Source organism: Electrophorus electricus, chromosome 19, assembly GCF_041902795.1.
Source record: "Electrophorus electricus isolate QZ-2024a chromosome 19, ASM4190279v1, whole genome shotgun sequence".
Classification (NCBI taxonomy): Eukaryota; Metazoa; Chordata; class Actinopteri; order Gymnotiformes; family Gymnotidae; genus Electrophorus; species Electrophorus electricus.
The window spans coordinates 12797215-12823139 of record NC_137515.1 but is presented as its reverse complement, the minus strand read 5'-3'; the positions used below and the strand labels follow the sequence as shown (position 1 = coordinate 12823139).

Genomic DNA, 25925 nt, shown 5'->3' with positions numbered 1-25925 from the left:
AGATCATGCCTCTGCATGTTAAAACTGCATCAAGTAGAGTCTATTACTGCATTGTACTAGTCACATTAATTTTACACAGCATTTAGCTAGTTTTTCCTCATCCACATAAAATTAATGCCTTGCTACGCCTCTGGCTGGTGCAGTTCATTAGGTGTACAATGAGTTGTTTTCCAGGTACCTGCTTGACATTAACACACCTGACTTTAACTTGACATAAACTGTGAGATGATTTAAATGCTTCACGTTATAGTTTATAGTAACATTGTTGCATGCAACTGGATAACTGGTGGAAAAGTTTAGTGTCATTAATTCCTACCTTATTATTATAGTTAATGAATAGTCTCGACAGAAAGCCATTCAGTGATGTGGTCATGAAGAAAAAGATCTCCTGATGAGGGTCACTAAGTTGTAACAAACACAGATGTGTTTGTTAGATGTGATTTTAATTATACTTAAATTAGATATGCATCTGCATGTCTTAAATATATTAAGATTTGATAGGTGAATCATTACAAATTCGAATAAAATTGTTTTCCTTTTCCATTTGAGGCACTCTATAATTCATCACAGCACGGATTGATGACCTTTCTTTTTACTACAACTGCTTACTACATCTTGTACATGACAACTTTGCCAACAAATTTTTAATGAAACACTTGGCCTGCTTCTTTCCCGCCATTCAAATTTTGTAGTTTTTGCTTTGTCATATATCAATTCAGCTTTTTAAATCAACGCTAGTTTCTGTAACTTTAATGCACCTTGTTGGAAGCCTGAACACAAGCAGTGAAACAAAACGGTTTTGCTGAGGTCTTCATTAAAGAGATCAACGTCTCCATCTAGCGGTCACAAATGAAACATACACAAAAAAAAAATAACTAATATTAGAACAAACGAAGCAGGAACTGGAATCTAAATGTTGGACTTGCATTATTTAGTAACAAGTGGAACCCTTTATTCATAAGGAATCTCGCCAGTTAAAAATGTATTAATGAGTAAGACCCTGCTCATACTTGGCTGGGACAAGCAACCGGGGCCTCTGGCTAAAGAAGTGTTTTGAATGCAGCCTAATTGTTGCCAAAGGGCCTGACTTCAGTCATAGCTCCAGACTGCTGATCATGCGTTAGTGTAGCTGGGAAAGCAGCAGAAGAACATATAACACATTTCCATAGCTACATTTCTTAACTTTCCTTTCTTTCTGTACAAACGGTGGAATACTCTTTCAAAACAAGCCCACTGATTAAGATCCAAAATACATAGCCAAAAGAACATGTGCATTTGCATCTTTATCAGTGATAATGACAAAAGATTTGAAAATAAACTTTTAAAAATTATTTTTTCAAACACCTGCAGGCAGATGTAAAGAAATTCAAACATAATTAATTTATTACAATATGTATGCATTTAATAGTACTTCAGTTTAGGTACAGAAGACTTTTATATAAAAATAGTTTTAGTTACCACAGTCGCATTTCCCAAAAGCTTTGTATTGTTAAGATCATTTTAAATGAGAGAGAACATGTTCATTGTAATATTCGTTCGACCACTTAGAGATGATCTTTGTGTTACAATGGTTTGTTGATCTGTTGTTTCAGAAATTCTGAATCAAGGCACAGGTGTTGTAAGATTTCAATGAGAACCATTCTCATGTAAAAATATGTAAATATTAGACTATAGCTTAATTGTAATGCTACTTTGTATGTATAATTCATGCATTTCCAAAATCTAATGTCATTATTGTTTTGGATCTATCTCATGGGTATTTGATGAGGTCGAGAAGCTTCATGGATAATAGATTGAACTGGTCCAGTTTTAAAAGCCAGCTCGCATTAGCATAAAGGAGGTTTGGAGCAGTATGAAGTCATGATATATGAGGATGGTCAGCCTTAAGAGTGGCTGGCTGCAGAAGACACTCCCTTTAATGGTGTCTTTGTATAATACAGAAACTGAATAGCTCATTTGGTTCTTTTGTATAAGAAGAGGAACAATGTTTCAAAAAGTATTAATTACATGTTTGTTAATCTTAAAATAATTCCATAACTGGTGGATTGACAATTTTCAGTGTGAATTTAAAACCTGAGCTTTGAAATATCTATTTTTCATATGACTTGCATGAACAAGTATTTTTAATAATATTTATGCATATCGGTTAATTTGGTAAAAGGCATCTAGGCAAATCTTACCTAGATCACAAGCTCAATAAATCACAAGCTCAGTCAATCCGTTCACTCTTTGAACTGTGAGTATTACAAAATCCATATCTATCTTTATTCAAAGCCATTCATTTGTAGACTACTTCAGTAAGCGATCAAATGCTTCTCCGAACATGAAAACACAGACTTGTGTAATACAAAGTCCAAATATGATAGCACCATCATAGCATATTGGGAAGCCAGATGCATGTTAATCTCAAGCCTCGTCACATGAGAATAAGTAGACCGAATAACCTCTGGTGTTCCTATGGTTAGGCAGGGAGTATGTGTGGTTTTGAACCATGGGAACACTGTTGGCTGAATTTTGGTAGGACTTCTTTATTTTGGGTGATGGACCACTCTCCCCAGCAAAACTGCTGTACCTAATACCGTCCTACCTCAATATCTATATCCATGTCATTATCACACTATGTCAAAGGTGTTCCAGCACCCAAAGAATGTCATTGAGTGTGGAGGTAGCAATAATCAGGGTAGATGGGAGTTGGTAACTCCATGCCAACTTATGGTCTAAAACTGATTCTGTAATTTTACAGTTGCAAGTGTAATGGAAAAATGCACCTATGTATGTCTGTATTTACTATATATATATGGCTGAAATGCATTCCATTTGTGACTACTGATTACCTATTAAATGTAACCTAATCCTAAGGATTCCTATATTAAATATGACTATATTTATTTAATTTTGGATTAGTTTTTAACACTTTAAAAGGGGGGGGGGGAAATAAAAAGAGAGTGAGTTATCCTTGTTAAATTGTAGTGTAATCCTGCTAGCAATCACCATACTTTCAGTTACCTTTTTAAAATCCTGATTACCCTAATTATGTAACGCCATTACCTGTATCGTGTATTCTATTACTTCCGTAAATATACAGTATATTCTACTAATGACAGGAAAACACTGGACATGACTGGAAGGAGAGTACAGAGGCAGTAATCATGGCAGCACAAGATTAAGCACTATGCACTACCACAATCAAAGCAGAGGTCTGTCACAGCAGACAACTCCCAAGATGCAGGGTGCGCAGAGGAGCCTTTGAGACAACCTAGCACCTAGAAGCAGGATGCAACCTGTTGGCAGGTAAGCCTAACATCCTGTGGGACCTCTAGATCCAGACCGATAAGTTGGTGACAAACCGACCGGATAGCAGGTAAGATGCAGAAAACAGCCGTGGCTTTTCTAAGTGAAGGAAGGAATATGAAACATTGCAAAAACAGCAGGGACTGAAAGGTGAAACTGAGAGGAAGGGATCCAACAGATCCCTATCAATAGTCATTCCCGGTCTAGGAACAGCAAAAATGCTGTGCAGCACTTTCAATCTCTCAGGCCCAAGTGTGAAAAAGAAGAAGGGGAAAAAAAAAGAGATACATCCACCCACTAGAAGCGTGAGACAGGAAAATATATATATATTATATATTCCTGTCTCACACAAACACAGGGTACATATATATTTACATACATAACAGATACATACAGATGCGCACACACACACACACACACACACACACACAATTGTGGGTCCATGTATGTATAGATATACAGACAGATAATACTTAAAGGATCCAGGTGACACACTTCAAGGAGCATATTTTTCAGTCACTGAAGACCTCCCTCCAGAACTGTGTTACTGTGAAGTTTCTGTTCCGTAGTGTTAGCTGTCTCAGAGCTCTGGCTTCTTTCACAGACTGCTCATAACTGGATCTCCAGATATGGCGCAGAGAGGAGTTATTGGGAGGACCTGTAGCAAAGTCAAACATCTTCGGAGGCGGGCATGTGAGATGATCTCCTTCAGCCTGCCAGACTCTGGAGGGCAGGCCCTGTTAGGGAGAGGAGACAGAATGAGACATGGAAAACAACTGAAATTGTGTTGACATGGCAACAGCAAGCACACTGGCAAGCGAGTAATACAGCGAGCACATCAAATCCTTACCCTAGGATTTTTTTAATGTTTATTGTTCAGTATAATTCATTCAAGATCCTTTAAAAGACCAGACAACAATGTGAGAGTATATAAATCTTTTTTAGATTCCAAACGTATTTCTGTTTACTTTCTTTAAATGGGGAGTATATGAACGAGTACATCCATCCATCCATACATACATATACACATATATTATATATATACATATATATATACATATATATACATACACATATATACATACACATATATACATATATATATACATACACATATATATACATACATACATACATACACACACACACACATTATATATATATATATATATATATATATATATATATATATATATATATATATATATATATATATAATATTATATATACACACACACACACACACACACACACACACACTTCCCTTGGCTTTCTAACATACAACGGACCAATCAGCATGTTACTATTCTACAATTTATAGTGTAGCCTCAGATCCAACAAGTTCAAAATGTACAACTGAAAAACCAACAGTACTCTATTATAATGCATCCTGAACAATATCTACTTATGAATAATACAAAAATGTTCTACGTTTGTGTCCTATTCCTTTTTTGCAGGAATTCTTTATTGCTATTACATTGTGGCTTGTTTTCCAACAGCTTCAGCTCATAGCTAGTTAAACCACAACTAATTACAGCATAATCACCGTCTCTGAGTATCATCAGTGTGTCACAGTGGATACAGAAAAACAGGCTCTCGCTCTTTTCTGCAAGGCTGAGCTAAAATGGTACTACTATCAGAAAACAGGTTACCTTCTTTTGCCTTTTGAAGTTCTCCCATACCCTGTTACACACCATGCACTCAAACACATCAATGAAGTTATCCTGGTTGACATCTTGGACACCCCACTGACGTTCCCGCAGTTCTTTAACAAGTCTCTGGTTGGAGACCTCCTGCTTCAGCTTCCAGTCCAGGTACGTCAAATACTCCCAATCGTTCTTGTCCAGCCTCTTTAAATACTGGGCCAATTTCTCTGGGGGCTCATTTGGATCAACCACGATGGCACTCCTGTTACTCGGCAGCCATGTGTGAATGTTAGGGGCTCCAAAATACACTGGTACCACGCCAAGCTTGAGCGGCCGCCACAGTTTCTCTGTGACATAGTCATCACAGACGGCATTTTCAAAGGCCAGGATGAACTTGTACTGGGCTAGGATCTGATAAAAGCCTTGCTCCTCCATGGCAGTGGACTCCCTCAAGTGCGTGGGAAGGTCCTTGTTGTGCAGGCACTGGCCATACGAGTCCACCTGGATATGTTTCATGAGCTCCCATACATAGACATCTCTGTCAGACGGTGGGTCACAATCTGACTGGACGTAGACCACGGGAGCCAGAGTCTGTCTCAGGTGGTTCTTCTGGGCCAGGGGCAGGAAGAATGCGAGTGAGGTAAGCACATGGAGGCTCTCCAGGTGCTGTGTAGTGAGGGGGAGATGGGAATGTTGGCTGAAGGTGGCCGTGTGGTTAAAAAGGGTAATGACAGGCTCATGGAAAAGCTTGTAGTTGTTCTTGGGCGACTCCTCATGGAACAGAGCCCACTGGTGGTTCTCCTTCCTTGGTAGAGGGAGACTGTCAATGTTGAAGTCTGTACCTTAGAAGAACAAAAAGAGTGAGAGTTGGTAAAATTGCAATTCATCTATTGTTCATCTAGTGCTGCATACAAGCCCCCATCGCCGGTGTTTTCAATTGTAGTTGGTTCATGAATCCAATTGTCAAGTTTCCATCAACATTCAGCCAGCCACAGGGCAGAGACAGCACTGCACAGGCTACATTCACAGATCACAATTGCCCCACATCTCCCAGTCCCTCCAATCATATCCCCACACACATTCATCCAAGTACTGGCTGTTCAACACACCTGTTCTGTTTCACTTCTCCCTATTTAAATCCCCCTCTTCCTTCACCATGTATTTCACTTTAGCCTGTATACAGCCTAACACTATGCCTTTTTCTTCCTTGTTATTCTGTCCTTTTTTGCAAGTCTGCTTTTGCTTTGACTCTTGCGTGTTTTGAGGTTGTTGGGTTTTTTTCTGCTGGCAGCTCATTACGCCACTCGCGTGATGAAGCTATGTACCATACAATGTAACGTATGTACCATATTAATACAATCATACAAAGCATATGTTCACCTCCGCAGGATTTGTAACTAAGGTCTTATGTCATCACAAATGACATCGGCATCAGGTGACCCGATGGCAGCACAGTCTCTAGGACAGAGACAAGCACTACTGTCAGAGAACCTTCCACTGTAGAAGACTACATACCCAGCTCTGGACTGTCACACTCGCCTCCCTTCTGACTTCCTTTCTGTCTATTGAAACTCAAAAGGCTGATCCAAGGCAGGACCAGTGTAACCTTAGTTTGCCCCTAGCACTTCTCCTCTGGCATTCAATGAGCCTTTCCTGTCAGAAGCAGAATCACTAGCTTTACCTCCTTCACAGTTGCCATAGGATTTCTATGGAAACACTTAGGTAGGAGGATAAATTTAATGATGCTGTCTCCATTGGCTTTAAACTCTTGTCAAGCTTTCAATGCATATTCTCCTTCACAGGATGAGCCATTTGAATCAGTGGATCTTCAATACCATCACTCATCTATTTTTAGACGAGAGCACAGAGCTTTTGCTTAGTTGGCCTGCAGCAACTATCCACCATGGACCTCATCACAGTAATTGTACATTATTGTACAATTGCACATCACAACCATTTGGGAAAGACTAAGAGAAGGCAAAACCTAAATGGATTGAATTTTCCTATTTGTCAACATGTTTGCAAAATGATAACATCAAAAGCCATAACCAAACTCTGTAATATTGCTGTGTATTTTCAGTATAAAGTTGGGTTTTTTTATCATTAGTTCTTAAGACAGTGGATTCTTATTATTCTCCCTTATAATACTTCAATACTTACAAAATCTGTACAAGAAAACAGTAACAGCCCTGGAAGTGCAATTTACAGGTTTGTAAATGCAAAACCATACACCTCACCTGAGCATCTTTTATGGACAGCAGCAGTGAAGTTGTGGTAATTGTCTGCTGCATATGTACCAGCGCTTTGCGATATCTGCTTGGAATCCAATATTTTTTTTGTCCAAGGGTGCCGCTTCTCCATTGCTAGGATATTGCTTCAGTTTTGAACCGTTAGTGTAAATTTATCAGTCAGCCATGGTGTGGCAATGTAGACAAAGAACGTGACCAGAAATCCCCTGTGGGGTATAGATTTTTTTTTAAACATTTGAGTGTGGAACCCTGTAATTGGTGAAACAAACTAGTAACACTCGATTACTTTTGGCACTTATAAAAGCCTGTCCCCTTCAATACTTACTTCTTTCATTTATTTTACACAGTAAGTAACCTTCTGGATATTTGTTTTACTTTATCTACTTGTTGAATTTCATTTTAAATTTTAAATTCCTTAATTTTAAATTCGATTACCATTATTTCCTCAATATTACTTATTTCTTATTAGAAGCAACTTCCATGAATTTGCTTTGAGTGCTACACATACTACTAGCAAAGCAGTGATACTATACATATAAATATAGTCTAAATGACCCTTAATTTCAGGATACTCAAATGTAAATGTTTTTTCTAATCCTTTCTGTAAAAATGTTTAATGAATCAACACAATTCCTATTCATGAATGTACAATACAGCACCCAAGCTGGTTTTCATCTCTTTTTTGCACGGCACAATAAATGCTTCAACAGCATTCACTAAAACTTAAAAGCTCAGGCTCAAGCCACTCACCATAAAACAGGAAGGCTTGTGTAGACGGGTGAGAATGGTATGACTTGTTGATAGTGAAAAAGCACCCATTATTCCCACATTCTCTGAGGTGTCCCAGCTCCCCAGTCAGTGGGGACCACCATACAATACTTGGGTACCACTGGCTCTTGAATAGAGTACTGTCTCGGTTTGAGTGCACGTGTGTTAGCTCGTCTGTGTCCTTAAGGGGGAGTGTGTGTGCTGTCTGTTCAAACTGGCCCATCTCCTCTACGACCTACAGACACACAGAAGGACACACAGAAACTTGGTGACGAAAGATGCCCACTTAGCAAACAAGTGTAATGACTCAAGCTTCGTTATGCATTTTCAAAATTCACTTTGGCTGGAAACATGCAAGTGGGGTGGGCTTGCTATTCAAGCAACCAGTTACAGTCAACCACAGTCATAAAGGCATAAAAATTACAAATACTGTTGATTTTAATTTACATTTATGAATGGATGCCATGTAAAAAAAATATCATATGACAGGAACACAGAAATAATTAAACTGACAGTTAAAAAACAAAAGGCTCGTGACAGATTCTAGATATGTCAGAAAAATTCTGGTCTACGCTGTCCTCTACAACATCTCCTTCAACAGAAGACACACAACAGTTGGCTATAGATCACTATGAGAATACTAAAGTTCTGCTTGGGTACTGAGGTGGACACTCTCCATCAGCGTGGATGGAAATAAATAAATGTGACGGTATCAAAGTTGTGGTTAGAGGGAAAGACAAAGGGCTACCAATAATGACGAAGGAACGAGGTTTCTGTTAGTGCTGGAAGACAAGCACTGGACAAGTGCACAACTGTGCCTGCAAAAAAAGAGAACGTCGTAGACAAAGCGGTGTTCCTTATGATGACTGAAGTAGTAGATTTTTGCAGATATGCAAATGTATTGATTAGAACCCACATGAGCAGCAGGCTAACGTATACACGAAGTCTTCATTAATCAAACGCAACTACTGTCTTCGTCGTTAGGATATGGGTACCACGAATCGGCCGGTTTTACCATGAAACAAAATCCATACGTTAACATGTTTAGCTCTAGGCACAAAGTCTACAATAAGCAATGTTTAAGTTACCTGAAAAGTTATGATTAGAAAAAGAAACGATGAAATGCAGAAGCAAAGACCAAAAAGTTTCCTGACAGAAAGTCGCGCCATGTCAAGAATCCTGTGCAAAAAAAAATGCATTTAAAACGATTAATACCATGACTAATTTAAGCACTGAAGTATGGAATCAAGCTTCATTTTTTGTAGTTTGACTTTGTTGGCACGATTTAGTTCAAAGGGAGTTATGGTCGTGTTGTTCGGCCATTTTCCACGAAGCCTAAGCTTCGCCTTTTAACTTCCTGCTCAAGAACGTCAGAGCAAATGCTCACTGACAAAAAAAAACATAGCAGAAAGAGTGGGAAATAGCAGCTCGTCTCCATTGTGCGCAGTGTACACATATGGTATGAAGGTCAGTGGTCTTGGATTCAGGCCTGTGAACTGCCGCCAAGTGGAACGTCATCATTTGCAACACTTATGTTTGTTCCAAATAATACTACATTGAAACGTAGAACATGATGCAAGAGGCATTCCAGTCCGTATCTTTTATTCAAAATCTTCACAACCTAGTATATCACTTAAATATTTACTGACTTAGGTGTCATTCACGCAGTCACTTAAGCGATTCATTATTTAAAATCTAAAAAAAACCAAAACTATACCTTTGCTTGTTGCAAGTGTGCATGACAGCTGCCAGCGCTAAAAGCACAGAATTGTGCCGAATTTACAGAATACAATCAGTTTTACTAGGACGGTCTTAACGCCAGTGGAAAAAGCTTTGGCTCTGCGATGCTCGTCCCAATGTTAGAACCTTACAAAGGGTGGGTGTGTGTGGGTGTGTGTGTGTGTGTGTGTGTGTGTGTGTGTGTGTGTGTGTGTGGGTGTGTGAGTGTGTGTGTGTGTGTGTGGGTGTGTGTGTGTACTTGAAGGTGGAAGCATCTTTAAACTCATAGGAGCATCTTTAATGTCCCTTCTTTCAGTTATCTTTGTCAGTGGAGGTGCAGTGTAATAGGTTTTTTTTAGCTATTTAAAATCATATACACATTCGAGATATGAACAGCTCATATCCAAGCAACTATTGTGCTCTGAAATGTCCGTATGAACGTTGTATTGCTAAAGGAACCATGTCTGCAGTCCCGACTCAAGAAGCTTTTTGTGGGCGCGCATGCGGACGTGTGTATGCGTGCGCGCCTCTCGGCGAGCGCTTCACCGGCGAAAACAATGAGTCATACCTGGTCACCTCCATGGAAACGACAGAAACACAGACAAGTCTCCTGGCTTCTTTTAACGTTTTCAAGGAGCAGTAGTTCATTTACAAAGTCCATTTACCACAATGAAATGTTCACCTGACAAAGATGTATTGCAGGCTGCTGTATGAACATCGGTAAAAACTTACTGAGGGCTATTTCCTCACAAATGCCTACAAACTGGATACATGTTTAGTCATATTTAATCAAATGTTTATTAAATGTATTATTTCTGGCTGATTAATGCAACAGCTTTTGACTAGATTACTTACTTCACAGACCATGCTGAGCTATGTTAATGTGCCAATCTATAATAAATAATTTCTTTACTGCACATCAGTGGTTTAAGATCATTTTTGGTTGATTATTTTGAAAAACAGCTGCTTGCTACTTGTTCACTTCTGTGCATAACGAATTCATCATAAAACGACAGTTTCTCAGCATATACAAAGCAACAATCTACATCATTACTTATTTATATGTAGCGGTATAGTTTGAGTCTGTTAGTTATCCTCTAGCACTTCATCAATTACCAGTTTATATAAATCCCAGCAATGTTGTTATATCCGATATATGGCTGACGGACTCATGAATACTGAGTCCTTTTTGTGAGTGTGACCTTTTTATCGCAGTGGAGACATTCGGTTGTAGGACTCAAAAAAGACTGGGGCATTACAAGCAGAAACAGAATGAAGGATACCTTCCTTTGCTAATGAACGTGAAGAGCACCTTACGGAAACAATAAACAGCCATTCATCCTCTTTGTCCTGAACTGGACAGTAAAGGTTCAGGGGTTTGATGTCTGTGTTCAATAAGGTTTAAGGCCAAACCAGCTGGGTATAATCCCACTATGGTTTCTGAATGCAAATGGAAAAAAAAAAACACCAACTCAAGAAATCTTAAATAATTTTGTTTATGTACGTTATTGAAGTAAGTATTGTTTACGAGGATGAAAATGCAGATTTATTTCATTATTACAAAATATTATTTATCAATCAGTTGCTGTTGTGGCAATTAGCAAAGTAGGGAAAAATTATTTTCTTATTTTCAAGTTCAACTTCAAGTTCATTATTGCTGCCCATTCTAACTGTTAAAAGCCATTTAGAGTTTGTTTGCTGGTAGTAACTTGTGGAGGCGGCATCAAGTATAATTGTGTTAACTAATTAAATGAAAATCGTTGAAATGACTGATTAACAGGACTGAATTAAATCTAGTTGTTTAAAATTAGGCTAATGTTATCTAAATGTATTTCTTTGGTTCTGTGATACAATACACCTTCATAAACTGCACTGATTGAGTCTTATCAAAGACTTCTTGATATTTGCCTATTGTATGACCAGTATCTCAGTAAAATGTCACATGGCTACGTGACAAGGACGCTCTAACAGATTATTTGAAGAAGCTGCTACATTTGAAAGATTTTATATGGTGTACACTGGGTTAAATATGCTAAATCTATATTCATAAGAACATCTATCCATACTCTACGGACCATGAATTGGAAGAACATTTATCTGAGCATAACTTGAGACTTTGATGCACTCAGTGTCATGTGATTGCAAAGTTAACCATTTGGCCTCTGTGTTTTACAATAAGTGACTTTCTAGCATATAAATCTTAGCGTGCTTGGACAAGGAAACCCACAGACATACTTGCTAACATCATGCCTCCTCTCCTTCAGCTCTTGTTCCCTCCTCAGCTCTCCATCATTTGAAGTGCATTGCAGCAACTGGTTTCCAAGCAACTGTTCCCAGTCACAGTAGTCCACTTATGATTATGTAACTTTTCTGTACATGCTCATGGGTTTATGCATTAATTTATGTATTAATTGAGATAGAATGCAGGTTACATTTTAGAGGAGGTATCTTAAAACATAAATATCCATCTAAACATTTCTTATGGATGTTCAACTGCTATCTGCTGGCCGAGGCAGGGAGCAAAATATTTAGCAGTCTTGTTCTACAAAAATAATGTAGAATGTCTTTCAATTTAAGGCTGGGTAGGTGGGTGAGATTGATGTTCACAAACCTGCCCAATAGTGATAACCTTGGTGTCTCTATCTCATAAATGAGGCATTTTAACAGAGAGCATTAGAAACCATAAGTACAATTACTCTGAGCTACAGGTCTAACCGGGTTTCTCCTTAACTTACTAATGGATGAGATGCCTCACTGCTATAGCCTCTTCTTCACCCTTGTTTCTGTCACAAGCTTTTATTTCCAATACATCACAATCCCCTGCTTTTAACAACTTTTCTCTTTGCCTTTTCTACTGGGCTTTGCTTTGTGTCCATGCCCAATTCAATGATGTTTTTGGAAGCTTTGTGTATTTGCACTAATTATGTTTAACAGACCACTTTATCAACTTACTTTTATTTGTTGACCTGTGATAAAGTGGCAGTTCTGTGAATTTCATTTAACTCTTTAAAAGCTGTACCATCTCCAAGGCCACTTTACCTGCACTATGTGAAATTTGTGGAGAGCTGTTGGAATAGCAGCTCATGCCTAGGTTCACAATATTGTGCCCACAAGCTAGACTTCAGCATGAAATATCAGAATGCAAAATATCTTAATCTTGGGGAGCAAAGCCAAAATTACAGGGAAAGCACAAGACTGAATTAATGTTCATTTAATTAAGATACATATATCACCAACTGCATTATGGGTTACAATTAAGGAAGCACAGATCAAGTCTACCATAAACTGAAGTCCAAGCTTTGTCCATATCTGCAAAATCAGTCCTTACATCATTGTTTTCTGCTTACATTCTTGCTTCTTACTTTGAAAATTGCTGAAGTATAGATGAGAACTCTATGGCCAAATCTGGAAAATTATCTATACTTGTGACTATTGGAGAGACTCTGAGGAGCAAAACTGTTTGAAAATCCTAAATTACTGTTGAGATGATGCACATCATCATAGTTTTGCAGATGTATTACCAATCAGCACTTGCTACATTTATACAGCCTGAGCCCAGAATTGATAGTTATGCATGAAACGAGCACTCTTGAGTCTTGTGTTGCTATGGGTTACTGGATGTTTTCTTATGCACAGCTCAACAGAATGTTGAGTACAATAGAGTACAAATAATTTGATTAGTTTACCAATTACAAACCTACACGTTTAACAAAAAGATATATTGAGCTATTACATTCCAAACATCTCAAGAAAGGCTTCAGTAGACATGTACTCTGGAGTTTTCCGGTAAGAAAAATAATTACAAACCAACCTGAACAGAAATGATGACAATTGCAACATTGAATTAAATACTGTATTTTATTCACTGAATCCACCTACAGTTTGGATGACACCAGCACTGCATCCCTGGTGATGGCTGGAGGGCGTAAGACACGCTCTTGTGCCAAGAGAATCACTTGGAACTACCAAAAAGTGGAATCCTCTGAATACAGGGCAACAGTTATATTTACCAACATTTACAGAGTTAAAGGATTGTACAAGATCACAGCTTTGAGAGATATTTCTATGCACTGTTCAGAGACTAAACATCCTAGGTTAAAGCCAAGGTGTGTCTGTCTCACTGTCAACTGAGACAAGCGTATATACAAATCAACTGCACTCCTTTCAGTTACTGATATAATAGGTGCATGATTGACCTCCGAACTGAGGTCACGGGAGAATATAGAGGGGGGGGTTGTAATACTCAAGATCGAACTGAGGACTGAACATCAATGGTCTTGTCTCAGTCTGGAGATTTTTCCTACTGGACCTTGGTCTTGGACATTAAGTACTCGTAATTGTTTTTGAACGCATTAAAGAAAAGAAAAAAGAAAAATTGTGTGTATATATATATATATATATATATATATAAAATAAATAGCAATAATAATAATAATAATATAAAAACATCAAACAAAAAACATACAAACAAAAAAACACCCATGACCACTAACCAAAACTGTTATCAACAATGTGTTTTAATGGGAAACACACCTTAAGAACTGTAATAAGTTGCACTGCTCATAAACATGAACTGGAGTATGCAGGGTGTACATTATAATGGCATGATGTAATCAGTTATGGTCTTGATTTGGACTCACCCTGCTTTGGTCTTGGTCTCAACTCAGACTAAAACCTCTGATCTCATTGATGCCCTAGATGTGGACTACAGCACTAACTATATTTCATACAGTGAACTGATGACACTGGTACCATCTGAGCATTTAAGTACATACAACCCAATCTTTGGAGACAATAAAGCCTACACAAAAACTTAAACCTTTCTTCCTGTTCACCATCATGCCAACTAAGATCAAATCATATATCTATTTATGTAGAATTTGTATACCTTGCGTTTTTCTTTGAGGAAAAAGCAACAAACATAATGCATATGTTCCAGTTAAAAATACATTAAATAAAAGTATTTAAAATGAGCATAACATATACTTAATGTCTTAATTCAACTTCATAAGTCGACCTACGCATTTCTCAGTTTTTCATTGTTTGTGCCCTGATTTCTTCTTCTACCTACTCTCAAAAATAATTACTAAGAACAATTAAGAAAATCTTGTGCAACATATCTATTAGTAAAGGGGTTCTGCTAAAATTATTCTGTATAATCAAAGGAAACTATTTGGTCAGCATATGTAGTGAAAAAGAACAGTATAAAGAAATGAATTACAAAATGTCTATTCTATTCATACTGTCTGCCACACTATGGGAGGAAATACCTTTTAATGTGAGTTACTGGACATGAACTTGTATATACTGGCAAAAGTTAAACCAGAGTTAAAAAGCAAATTAATATTAAGTGCTTTTATGTGAATATCCTTACCATTGTTCAGAATAGAGAGCAGAGAGAATGCTAATAATCTATGTAGCAATTACATAGCAAAGCAAGCACAAAAGAAAGGAGATATGTGAATTTCTGTTCTGAGTGAGTTTGCGTTTACTATATATATAAAAAAAAAAGTAATGCACCTATAGACTTATTCTTTCCATACTTTATGGTTCACATTCATCAAATTCCATACAAGTGTGGTAAATAAACAACAATAAAAAAAGTAAATTATAAAATAAAAATAAAGTGTCTTTAATACATATAGTTCAAGTAAACAACATTAATTTAGACTGGAGGGACTGAATTATCTAGCCTATTTATAACAATAAGATTAAAAACATCTTCAAATAGCTTGGCTATACTTCTAACCACCTTTTTTGATATGTACTAAAATTGAGATACATTTGCAATTAAAACCTTCAAAAACTGAAAAAAATGTATGTCTGGTATGGAAAATATCTGTTGGTGTGCAGTTAGCAATGGAAGTGTAAAATGTTCATAGTGTTCATGTCAGTTCTGTTGCTAATGAAACCGCGAAAGAGACATCTTAAAGTCAATAATAACATCACAAAAGGCAATAACTCCAAGTTATACAGCACTGTAAATAGTTTCCTAAAAAGGAAACTTTGTCTTTGAACAACTATAACAGCAAAACTACAGAGCCACTGACATACTAACACATTACGGTTCGAGCTGTCAAGAAAAAAAACGTACAGTCAGCTCAGTACCTTGAATAAAATAAACACAATTTAGTACTGCCTGAAAAACCTGTGATGTAGGTAAGAAACATATCACTACCTTTTATAAAGCTCTAAATACTCAAAAGAACTAAGTCATAAAGTGCACTATAAATACTAATTTCATCTTTACAACAATAATGTTCTGAACTGAGAATTATAAATCCAAATATATAAGAAGATTATAAAATACACAAAAGGAGCATTGGCATTTACACTACTCAAAAAGCAGAAGTATATTTTGCTTTAACAGTTAAAAAAATAAATGGCTCCTCTGCACAAATTATGACGCTAATCATTTTGCAGTCTAAAAAGCCATATTTTGTAAATATAACTCGGCGTCAAACAATCCTTGTTGGGTACCCCTATATTATCATTAGAAAATAATGTATCTGGCATATTTTTGAACTGTGACATGCTGGTACAATATAATAAAATGTTGATGAGTACATAATTTGGGTATCTGCCTTCATCTTGCTATAGTAAATTAATAATGGAGTAAAGCACTAACTGCACTGAGTGTCATAATGAAGGGATGCTTCGCTTTCATGTATTTACATCCTGATGCATCGATAAATTGAAAAAATAAAAATCTTAGAGAGACCTTCAAAACCAATTCTCTTTGTTAGCAGAGAAGGAACCAAGACTCATGCGCTTCTCTGGAACCAAAACTTGCCTAATTTTTACTGTTGCACAATTTTATCATTCACTTATTTTACACACTAAAATTACCTTCAGCGTAAGACCACATCTACTATACAAAAAAAAACAAAAAAAAACAAAAAAAAAAAAAACGGTGTGGCAATTTCCAGTAATCTGTGATCGAGAAGGTACTACTTCTCTTTAAAAAAAGGCAAATCGAGTTTTGGGACAGAATGCAGCGGGAACAGATCGAGTGACGTCTCGCAATTAAATCTCACATTCATCACAGTAATGACAGCCGCAACACCAACAACACTGAAACGAAAACAAACAAACAAACAAACAAACAAACAAACAACCAGAAAAGGACCACACGTATGTAAGTAATGTCCCATACAAACAGCGACACGAGCACCAGTCAATCTAAGGAGGACAATTATCAATTCAGTTACATTTTACACAACCAATTTATAACAGTGGCAGATAAATAATTCCAATAAAATATATTCACATGTTGTGTATAATGGCTCTTTTGACAATAAAGAGAGTGTGTGCCTATGTGACCTTGGGCGTCTCGGGCCGGTAGTCCTTCCTCTCTGATGTGTTGCGCTTGACTTTGGCTGCAGCCGGATGGGACTCCTGGTTGAGAGAGGGGCTGGACTGCGACTTCTTCAGTACGCTGTCATTGTCTTTGCCAGCGAGGAGCTCTTTCACGCCCTCCTTCAGGAGCTTCACGTAGGTCTCGTAGCGGCTCTCCTGCAAAAGGCAAGGAGAGTCCAAAAATGTCAGCCTTCAGTAACCACAACAGATAGTTCAATCAGCAGCAGCAGCAGCAGTAACAACGCAAACATCAATGCCAGCAAAAATAAAGAGATATAATTACTCGGGTTCTTTCTTCTTATAAAGAAAAATGTCAGCCTATTCTCGGAAATGTATAATCCGGAATGTTACATCGTGTGGTTCTTAATGAGGGACTGAGATGGTGACAGAAGAGACACTTGCAGAGACGAGAATACTACATGCAGGTATGTAATGTAGGGAGACAACCCTGCCTACAGTAAGCGATGTCCCAGTGTTGCACTGTGCTGCTGTCACAGTGTGCCTATTACACCTATATGGAGCATGCAGCCTTTCAACGGTGTCTCTCATAAAAAAGGCTACCGAATTTCAAGCCATGGATTTAAATATCTCATGTGTAGGAAAAGATGTCCGTTCACATTTATTAGAGTGCATTAAAGAGTATGATATACAGCTATGTATACACACACCAAATACGAGAGCCACTGTATCTCTGTATCTAAAAAGACACTTCAGGAGTATTCCAGGAAACAAGTGGCCAAGCCATCATTACGCAGAAGAACAGTGTCTATTGTACAAGACATGCAAATAAAAATACTCCCACCAAAAAAGAGAATAAGGGTAATCATAGGAATGTGAGGTATAAAATCCTATGAAATCCCTTAGCCAAGTGTTGAGGTGCCTGTCACATGAGCTGCAGGTGAATACGGTGAATGTGCAGCAATGTGGGTTAATCTAATGTTCGTGACACTGATTAAAGCTCACCTGACGGTAGCCTTTAATCACTAAATATAAGACAGGCCTACTGATCTCTCAGCAGTAGGTCAAAAGGGGTCTAACAGAATCAATCACTTCTCCAGACAGAAGAGAGGAGGCCGTTTCATCCATGACATGCCTGACATTCATAAAGTACACAGCATCTGGCTTCAGATAGTAAACCTGTATGATGTAGGCCTTGGGGTGGGGAATGAAATAACACTGATTAGAGGAAGCTGATGGTCATTTGTGGAGTTTTGTTCCTCTGGTTGGAGCACACTGTGGGTGGGATCGCTCCACCCATGCCCAGTCCAGAGCTTGTGAAGCACAGATACAGTGGAAGCACTGCCATGATGGGTGGAGGTAGCAGACAGGATTACTAGCACCATTTGCAAACAGTCAGGGGTGCATTTCCCAACAGCTCTTGTTAATCAAGATCAAGTTAACTTAATCTTAAAAATGTTTGTTAACTATTGAGTATTTCCCAAAACCCTCAATTAAAGTACTTTGTAAACTCACAAATAACAACTAACACACCTCATTCGTTATTCACAATGTGCTTCGTTATTTGAATTTTGCCTGCAGTTCTGTACCAAAAAGCAAGAGGCCAATAAAACAAACCAAGAACAGTGCACTAATTATATACATGAAAACTGAATAAACGATAAATAAATAAATAAATAAATAAATAGATTTATTAATAAACACTGCAGGCACTTAGGCTATTTACAATGTTGTTCCATTTCTTATTTTTTCTGTTTTGTAATGTTGAAGCCAGAGAAAACGAACAAAACTCTGTCATCTTTAGGGGAGCAGATGCAGGGAAACCCTCCGTATGGAGTTGTAGAGATTGTTTTAATGACAAGCTTGCACTTTCACATTACTATTCGAATAGTTTCATCAGAATATAAATGCACAGGCTGCAAACCACCCATAAGAAGTTTGTTTCACAGCAAGCTGCAACTAACAGTATACCTTGGCACATTTTTCAACAACTTTCCACAAATTATTCTCTTCTTTTGTTTTTTGTCCTGTGTTGGCTTGACCCGGGGTCCAGAGAAAAGTTGCAGACGATGCACTGAAATTAAATTGTGCCGAACTTATTTGAAAGTAATGATTAAGAAAAATGGCATGAAATGCACATGCACATTATTCTGCACTTGCATATTTTCAAAGATATAATGAGCTTGTCTTCATACCAACAAGGAGCCCATTATTATATAAGTGGCGAGAAACCCATAAATGATTCAATATAGCAGTGTATTTTAACAAGGCAGGCCAGTAGGCACACATGCACATCTCACTAGCTTGTTATGACTATGTCAGAGATTACATGCACCTTCACAGATGTATTATGACCCTTTGAGGTATTTCAGATGCATGCATTCTATGTAACTTAATTACAGTCTTATAGACCGCATAACTGCAAAGCTCCATTTATGTTGCGGAAATTGAAACTGAGGGTGCAATGCCTTTGCACGCCTGTGGAATCTTTGTTGGTTATTCTTCCTCATGTTACAAGATGATTAACTGACTAAGAGATTTTCTGTTAGTCAATGTATGTGATAAATGTTCTGTTTTTCTTTACTGTAGTTTGGAATGATTAGTTGTGTAGATTGCATTAATACAAAATGTATGTGATGTGTAATCACGTGTAATGCTTATTGTTTTCATGTGAGACTGAATTTCTGAAAGAATCATTAGACTAAAACAGTTTACTTAAATTGCAGTTTCTCTAGTGTTATTACAAGTGTTGTGTCCACCCTACAAAAAGTATTTAAAAAGAAAGTGTAAATAAAGTGAAACAGTGCAATTTCATACGTGTGTACCTTAGAAAAGATAGGGCTGATATCAGCCATCTTAAGCTTTACCTGGAAAGGTGTTATATTACCACTTTAAAGTAGTGAATTCAGAGTCAGACTAGATCACTGTGTCACTGGCTAAACTTGAAGCTGCATGGCGGTGTCGTGTCTCCACTGTAAATCATCCCATTACTAAAGCATGCACACCCGCCATCTGCCTTTCAAAAGAGTTCATCACTCCATGTCACAGTGCCCAAAACAACACACACAATTATGTAAATGACTGGATTCTAATGATGTTTCATGCCACAACTTCATATTTTTCCATTTGACAAATTAGCCAGAGAACCAAGGGAAAAATAGTGTGGACAGTCCTAAAGGCACTGGCACCATATCATGGAAAGTGTTCATTTAATCAAGATCTTAATTTATTCTCTGAAAGAGCCTATATTTTTGATGTTGTGCAGTGTTGTAATAGCCTATTCTAGGTTTTACTTGAATAGATAGAAACCTGAACTATTTTAAGATGAGATCGATCATATCATTAAGGAGACTGAGCTGCAAGAGCTTCAGTGAAAGTGTGAAAACATTTATCTCCTGAATGAAGCTTGAACGCCTCACTGCTTATGTAATCTCATGTCATGGCGGAATTTTCAGGTGGATTCAGTGGTGCTGTCCTGTAGCCTTGAAAGCAGACATCATTGACAGGTTTAATCCTTGCATGAACATTTCTGACACAGACACTTTCAGGCTGATTATTTCCAAACCTCCAAAACAAGTTGCAGACACTCTGAAGCATATTGGAACAAGACATGACTGCTGGTCTCACAGTGAACCTATATTTCTCCCAACTCTTCTCATCTATTATTTGCAGCATAATTTTTAAATTATGTTTCTGGCAATGTCAGGTTGTTTTAAATACACTACAGTCATTGTGAAATTAACATTGTAGAAACGATAGAGGCACAATGAACAAGTTTAAATTTTAAATTTAAGGACTTCTGGACATTAGAGCAAATGGTGTGTGTGTGTGCCTGTGGCCTGTGCATGTGCATGTAGCTGTGCGTGTGCCTGTGCATGTAGCTGTGCGTGTGCAATGGAATGATGCTTCTGGTGGGAAAAGTTGCCCTAAGAGATAAGTTCCTTCATAACATTTCTTGGTTCAGCATCCAGGAGAAGTGCTTCCCTTCAAAACATGTAATAAGGACTTCCAGAAAAGAAGGATGACTAAATTCATTTTGAAGGCACAGACCAGTTCACAACTTCTCCTGGCAACACTCTGCGGATTGTGAGCCTTCAGTTCAGCTTGTGCATTAGCCAGCTGCTCACAAGCAACACGCTTGGACCCTGCTGGCACTCCAAAGCAAGGGGCTGACATGGTTTTCACATACTGACTGTACTCTGCAGTGGGTGGAGAAGAACACCAACGTAAACAACTACTGTGCCCTGGAACATAGGCTCATGGATCGTTTGTCAAGACTCAACCAGGAACAAGGTCTTGAGAAAAAGGGGCGGGGGGGTCAAATAAATCAGCCAATATTTATAGAGCAATTAAACAATAACACCCCAGTGATAACATTCCTGGACACTAAGCAAGCTGGTTCAGTACAACCTACCACTGGATAAATGGTGCCTTTATAGCAGATGTCAGTACTGGTGCTGTGGCATCTTGACAGATGACTGAGGAGAGTTTGACAGCTATGGCCAAAGTTATGTATCTCACATACACTATTTAAAATAATAATTGTAATTTTTAGGAAATGGCTAATTAGGTCAACATATGCAAAATCCTTATATGCAGACATGATGTGAGGTTGTTTTACAAGACCTTTCAAACTAAAGTTCAAAGTAAACTGAAAAGTTTAAACTAAACTCTGACTGAATAAACAAGAAAAATACATAATAAATGCAAATACTGCAAAGCATTATGGACTCAGTTTCATTCAAAAAAAAAAGTCAGTGCAAGTCTACCCAACCCTTTCAGTTTAGAATAATTTTCTTCTTTCTTGATCTAGCTGCTCACTGAAGTCCAGTGAAACGAGAGGCGGGGAAGGCAACACCGCACAAACAAACCTATTTCCAAAAATGTAGGTGAACTCTGCCATGGTACTCTCAGAAAACGTTTAAAAAAATGCCTGTGTCAGTGTGCTTTAATGTGAAAGGGAAATAGAATGAACAGCAGCCGCTTTAGAGATGGAGTGAACAGCAGAACTACACTTGAACAGGCTGTTTCTGTTGCTCTTAGGAGATGCTTCTCACCTCAAATTCCAGGTAGTGCTCTTTCAGTCGGTACTCGTCAACCTCCTTAGCTTTGACCTTCTTATCCGGAGGGTAGGATCTGTGCTCAGCTAACTCTGTAGAGACATGCTTTAGCTTGGCCTCATGCGATTTCAGCTGCTCCTCCTGCAACACAAATGCAAAACTCGGTTAAGTGTAAACCCCCCCCCGTTGAACGGCTTACCTCACGGTCTGCCTAAGACTTGTCCCAGAAAATATCAAACTACATCCATCCGTTTTACAGCCAAAGCAAGAGAATGATCGATCCACTACAATTCTGCTACTAAATCTTCCCCATCTGAGTCGCCCTGTGGTGAAGTATTTGTCAAGATTTTGTACTCCCAAATCCACCAGTTTTGTTTCAAGTGTGACAGAAACTTTGCACTGTTTGTTAATCCAGTTTCCGAATCCAAATCTCAGAGATGTCTAGATAGTCCACGTTATCACTCTATCCCCACTCCCAGAAAAAACTGTTCCAGGAATGGAGAATTCTGGATCACTTGGTTCAGATGTGTGGGATGGAGGCCGATGTCTGTGGACTGGGTTGGGAAAGTGTGTTAATGCAGAGCCATGTGTGGGTTCAGCACCTGAGACATGCGGGTGGCGGTCGCAGGCAGCAGTGGGCGACTGAATTTCTTCTGTGAACCAATGGCTGCAGGAAAGGAAGGAGCAGAGAACATGGCTGCCACCGAGTTGATTATTCTGATCCAGGAATCCATCTCTTCTGGGGTCCTGCAGAGAAAACAGGGCAGTCGGCACTTTACGTGTAATGAACAGAAGTTTAAAATCCTCCCCTGACCATTAAAGGGTTTATAATTCAGACGTTAGCATTTGAGCTAACAGAGGTTATTTAAATCTCTTTAAAATAATCATCCCGAAGCTGTTGTATAACATTATGATGCATCGCATATATTTACCGCACCTTTGCTTGTCATTTCCTTGTTTCAGTAGTGCGAGATGCTAACAAGCATTTAGACATGAAAAATGCAGGAACTGTTTGATTATGTTCTTCAAAGACCCAATTAAGATGCCTTGACATTTTACTAGGACGTCACGCACTGTGCTTCTCTAATTAACACATTTAGAAAATGGTCTCTGAGGACAGTACCAATCTTTCTTATTGATCAGACCCTTCTTTGGTTTCCATGAATACTGGAAGAAGTTGGAGAAGAAAAAACTGAAGAAAAAAAAACAGTGGCTCAGGCAGACTAGGGAGCAGAGACAAAAGTGTTTTCACTATGCTTGAACCCAAGCGTGAAATTAGATTTTAGCACCAGGGGAGGTCCCTTCGTCTACCAGCACCTGACAGCAGCTTTGTGTCTGCAGCGGTCTCGGGAGGCCACATGGTAGCTCTTACTGTGCTTGGAAGAGGAAGACTCTCCAGTCAGCAGTCTTGAGCTTCAGCACGTTAGGCTTCTTCTCGTAGTCCATGGCCCTGATAGCCAGGGCATGGTGCACACTGATGGCATTCCTCAGGTCTTCCTCAGACAGGGCCTTCTCAGGCTTGTACTCATCCTGCAGGAAGACAGGAGCATACTTGAGGGAAGTAGGAAAGGCAAATTATTTTTCTGGTTCTTTTTCATAATTTTTTCCATGCATCGGTATACCCTTTTGTCCAAATAAAGGAGTGTGCAAATATCAACAATTACATTCTAAAAAAATGTCAGCCTACACTCAACACCTAGCCCTGACCTCAAGACAATAATACAGCCTGTATGTGCTAAAGCAAGGTTTTCTCCTTTCCAAATAACAAGTCTAGTAACTGAAGAAACAGAGATATTATATGATGGGACTAAGTAGTGTGAGTCAATTCCGGAAGCGTGGTGTGCACAGCCAATCAGACACAACCCACAGTGAACCTGCACAGTGAAACTGTGCCAGATTCAGATGTCTTTATGTTAGTCACGATGAGACAGCATGAGAAACAGACACCTAAACATTACTCACGATCTGGACAACTCTCCAGAATGCAACAACAACAATAAAAAAAGATTGCACACAGGATGAAACCACGGGAAAAAAAAGGTTGTCTGAATGGTCAGAAGTCCTGGAAAACATTTACATATGGAAGGAAGCACATTCATTTGGTCTAAACTCAAGCTCATTATACAGCATTGCATTTTAGAACTTTCCAGCTATTCGAAATACACAGGCCGAGGGAAATAACTGAGTGGGTGGTGTTCTCAGTGCTTGTGGCTATACTGGGAACTGTAAACTAGGCCAGTGTGGTGCCGAGTTAATATGAATTCTGCAGTGCTACTGTGGCTGCATGACAGATGTGTGAGGAATGGTAAACATCACCGACTTAGTGCTGAGTGTCCGTCTGTCAGGTATGATGTCAAGGTTATCATTTATCATTTTGCATTCCATGCCCAATGTTCCTATAATGAAAAGCTGAGCTGTTCTCAGAACCTCACAGTTTTGATAAGTTTAATGTAAATATAATGCAGTTTTTAATGTAATAAAAATTAATTAACATTTTTAAATAAGCAATAAACATCCACACAAATAAACTGGCATCACTTTACTGGCATGTCAGGTTTAACACTACTAACTGCTTATTCGTTCAACTTTGAAATAATGGCATCTCTTTTCCCTTATATTCTAATCTTTCTAATAGTATATTTTGATATACACTATGTACTAAACATTTTCAGTTTTCACAAACTATTCATGTTACTCTTTAAACCAACAACATCTGTGAAAAACAGAAAGCACTTGTTGAATTATATATATATATAAAATATATATATTAAAAAAATATATGAAAAACAAGCAAACCACTTACTTCATTTATTCATAGCATTTTGGCAGATGCTCTCATCCAGAGCAACTTACATATCAGTATGACAGGACATGGCAATCGACACACCCCGGCAATCGAACACATGACCTTGGTATTTCTAGCATCATTCTCTATCGGTTAACTAGGTGAACTAGAGGAGTACACTTGAGTTTGTTGTGCCTTGTTGTGCCTTGTTATGTGCCCAGAACATGAGCCTGCGTAAATGTAAAAGTACAACGTTTTAATGAGGTAGCTTGACAAACCAAAGATGACGCTGAACTGGGATGCCTGTTTTGTTTTAGGAAATTAGATGTGCACTGGTATCCACCAAGTTAACAGTATTTGAGAGGTGAATCTTATTATTAAGTAAATGTTAATCTTTTATTTACATATTCAAGATCAACTCACAGTATCTTAAAAAAAAGAAACTCTAGAGAGAGAAGGAACATCAGAAAGATTAGGCAAATCTACCACATTTGAAAAACTGAGATATATAATCCTCAAAACACCCAGTCAGGCAGTCTCAGGAACAGGCATCGCTGAATGACAGAATAAGTGAATCTCTTGTCGTGTTCCGATAAGTGTGTCAAAACCTCCGAGACCTGCCACCTCCGCAGAAAGTCATAGGGGCTGCTTAAAATTAAAATTCAAAATCCAGCCGTCACTTTTCTTGCTGTGCTGATGAGCTACTGAGATTTATTTTCCATGATTGCCACTCCTCAATTAATATAACAGGCACAACACTCAGTGACTGACACCACCAAGGACAGCTATGATTGCCACTGAAGCCAGTCACAAGTTCAAACGCTAGAATCATCACTGCCGGTTTCGCAGCTAACTTCACTGGACCCCAGGACCCCTTGCTGGACCCCTTATATAACACAGCTCTGTAGACGAGTAAAAAAAAGAGAAGAACAAACTATACAAATCTTATAACTAGTAGAAAATATGCGACAATCAGATGCTTCAAGTACTTGTAGCTTCAAATACATTCAAAATCTTGACTTCTTGCAGTTTTAACCAATTCAGTATGAGCTTTATATTAAAAAAAGAACAGATATCTTCAGACAAACTA

General features: G+C 38.3%; 2 protein-coding genes across 19 annotated transcripts in view; both read right to left on the bottom strand.

Moving 5' to 3' along the window:
* Positions 1-1357: 1357 nt before the first annotated feature.
* pofut3 (protein O-fucosyltransferase 3) lies at positions 1358-9811 on the bottom strand. 5 transcript variants are annotated; one of them, XM_081702883.1, is made up of 4 exons: positions 9672-9811; positions 7937-8189; positions 4944-5779; positions 1358-4028 (listed from the first exon to the last, which is right to left on the bottom strand). In XM_081702883.1, exons 2-4 carry the CDS (start codon positions 8175-8177, stop codon positions 3804-3806), a joined length of 1302 nt encoding a protein of 433 aa, XP_081559009.1. In that variant the 5' UTR covers positions 8178-8189; positions 9672-9811; the 3' UTR covers positions 1358-3803. The 5 variants fall into 5 exon arrangements, with proteins under 5 accessions (XP_081559009.1, XP_035391801.1, XP_035391802.1 ...); XM_035535908.2 differs by lacking the exon at positions 9672-9811 and adding an exon at positions 9043-9308; XM_035535909.2 differs by lacking the exon at positions 9672-9811 and adding an exon at positions 9043-9308 and having other exon boundaries at positions 4944-5773.
* A 3701-nt stretch (positions 9812-13512) lies between these two features.
* psd3l (pleckstrin and Sec7 domain containing 3, like) overlaps positions 13513-25925 on the bottom strand; it is a 92922-nt gene continuing 80509 nt past the window's right edge. For all 14 annotated transcript variants that reach the window (XM_081702659.1, XM_081702658.1, XM_081702661.1 and 11 more), the window contains 4 exons: positions 23423-23580; positions 22653-22797; positions 22048-22191; positions 13513-17188 (listed from right to left, as the gene is read on the bottom strand). In XM_081702659.1, the coding sequence (XP_081558785.1) occupies positions 16988-17188; positions 22048-22191; positions 22653-22797; positions 23423-23580 (648 nt within the window). In that variant the 3' untranslated portion in view covers positions 13513-16987. The remainder of the gene's footprint in view (positions 17189-22047; positions 22192-22652; positions 22798-23422; positions 23581-25925) is intronic.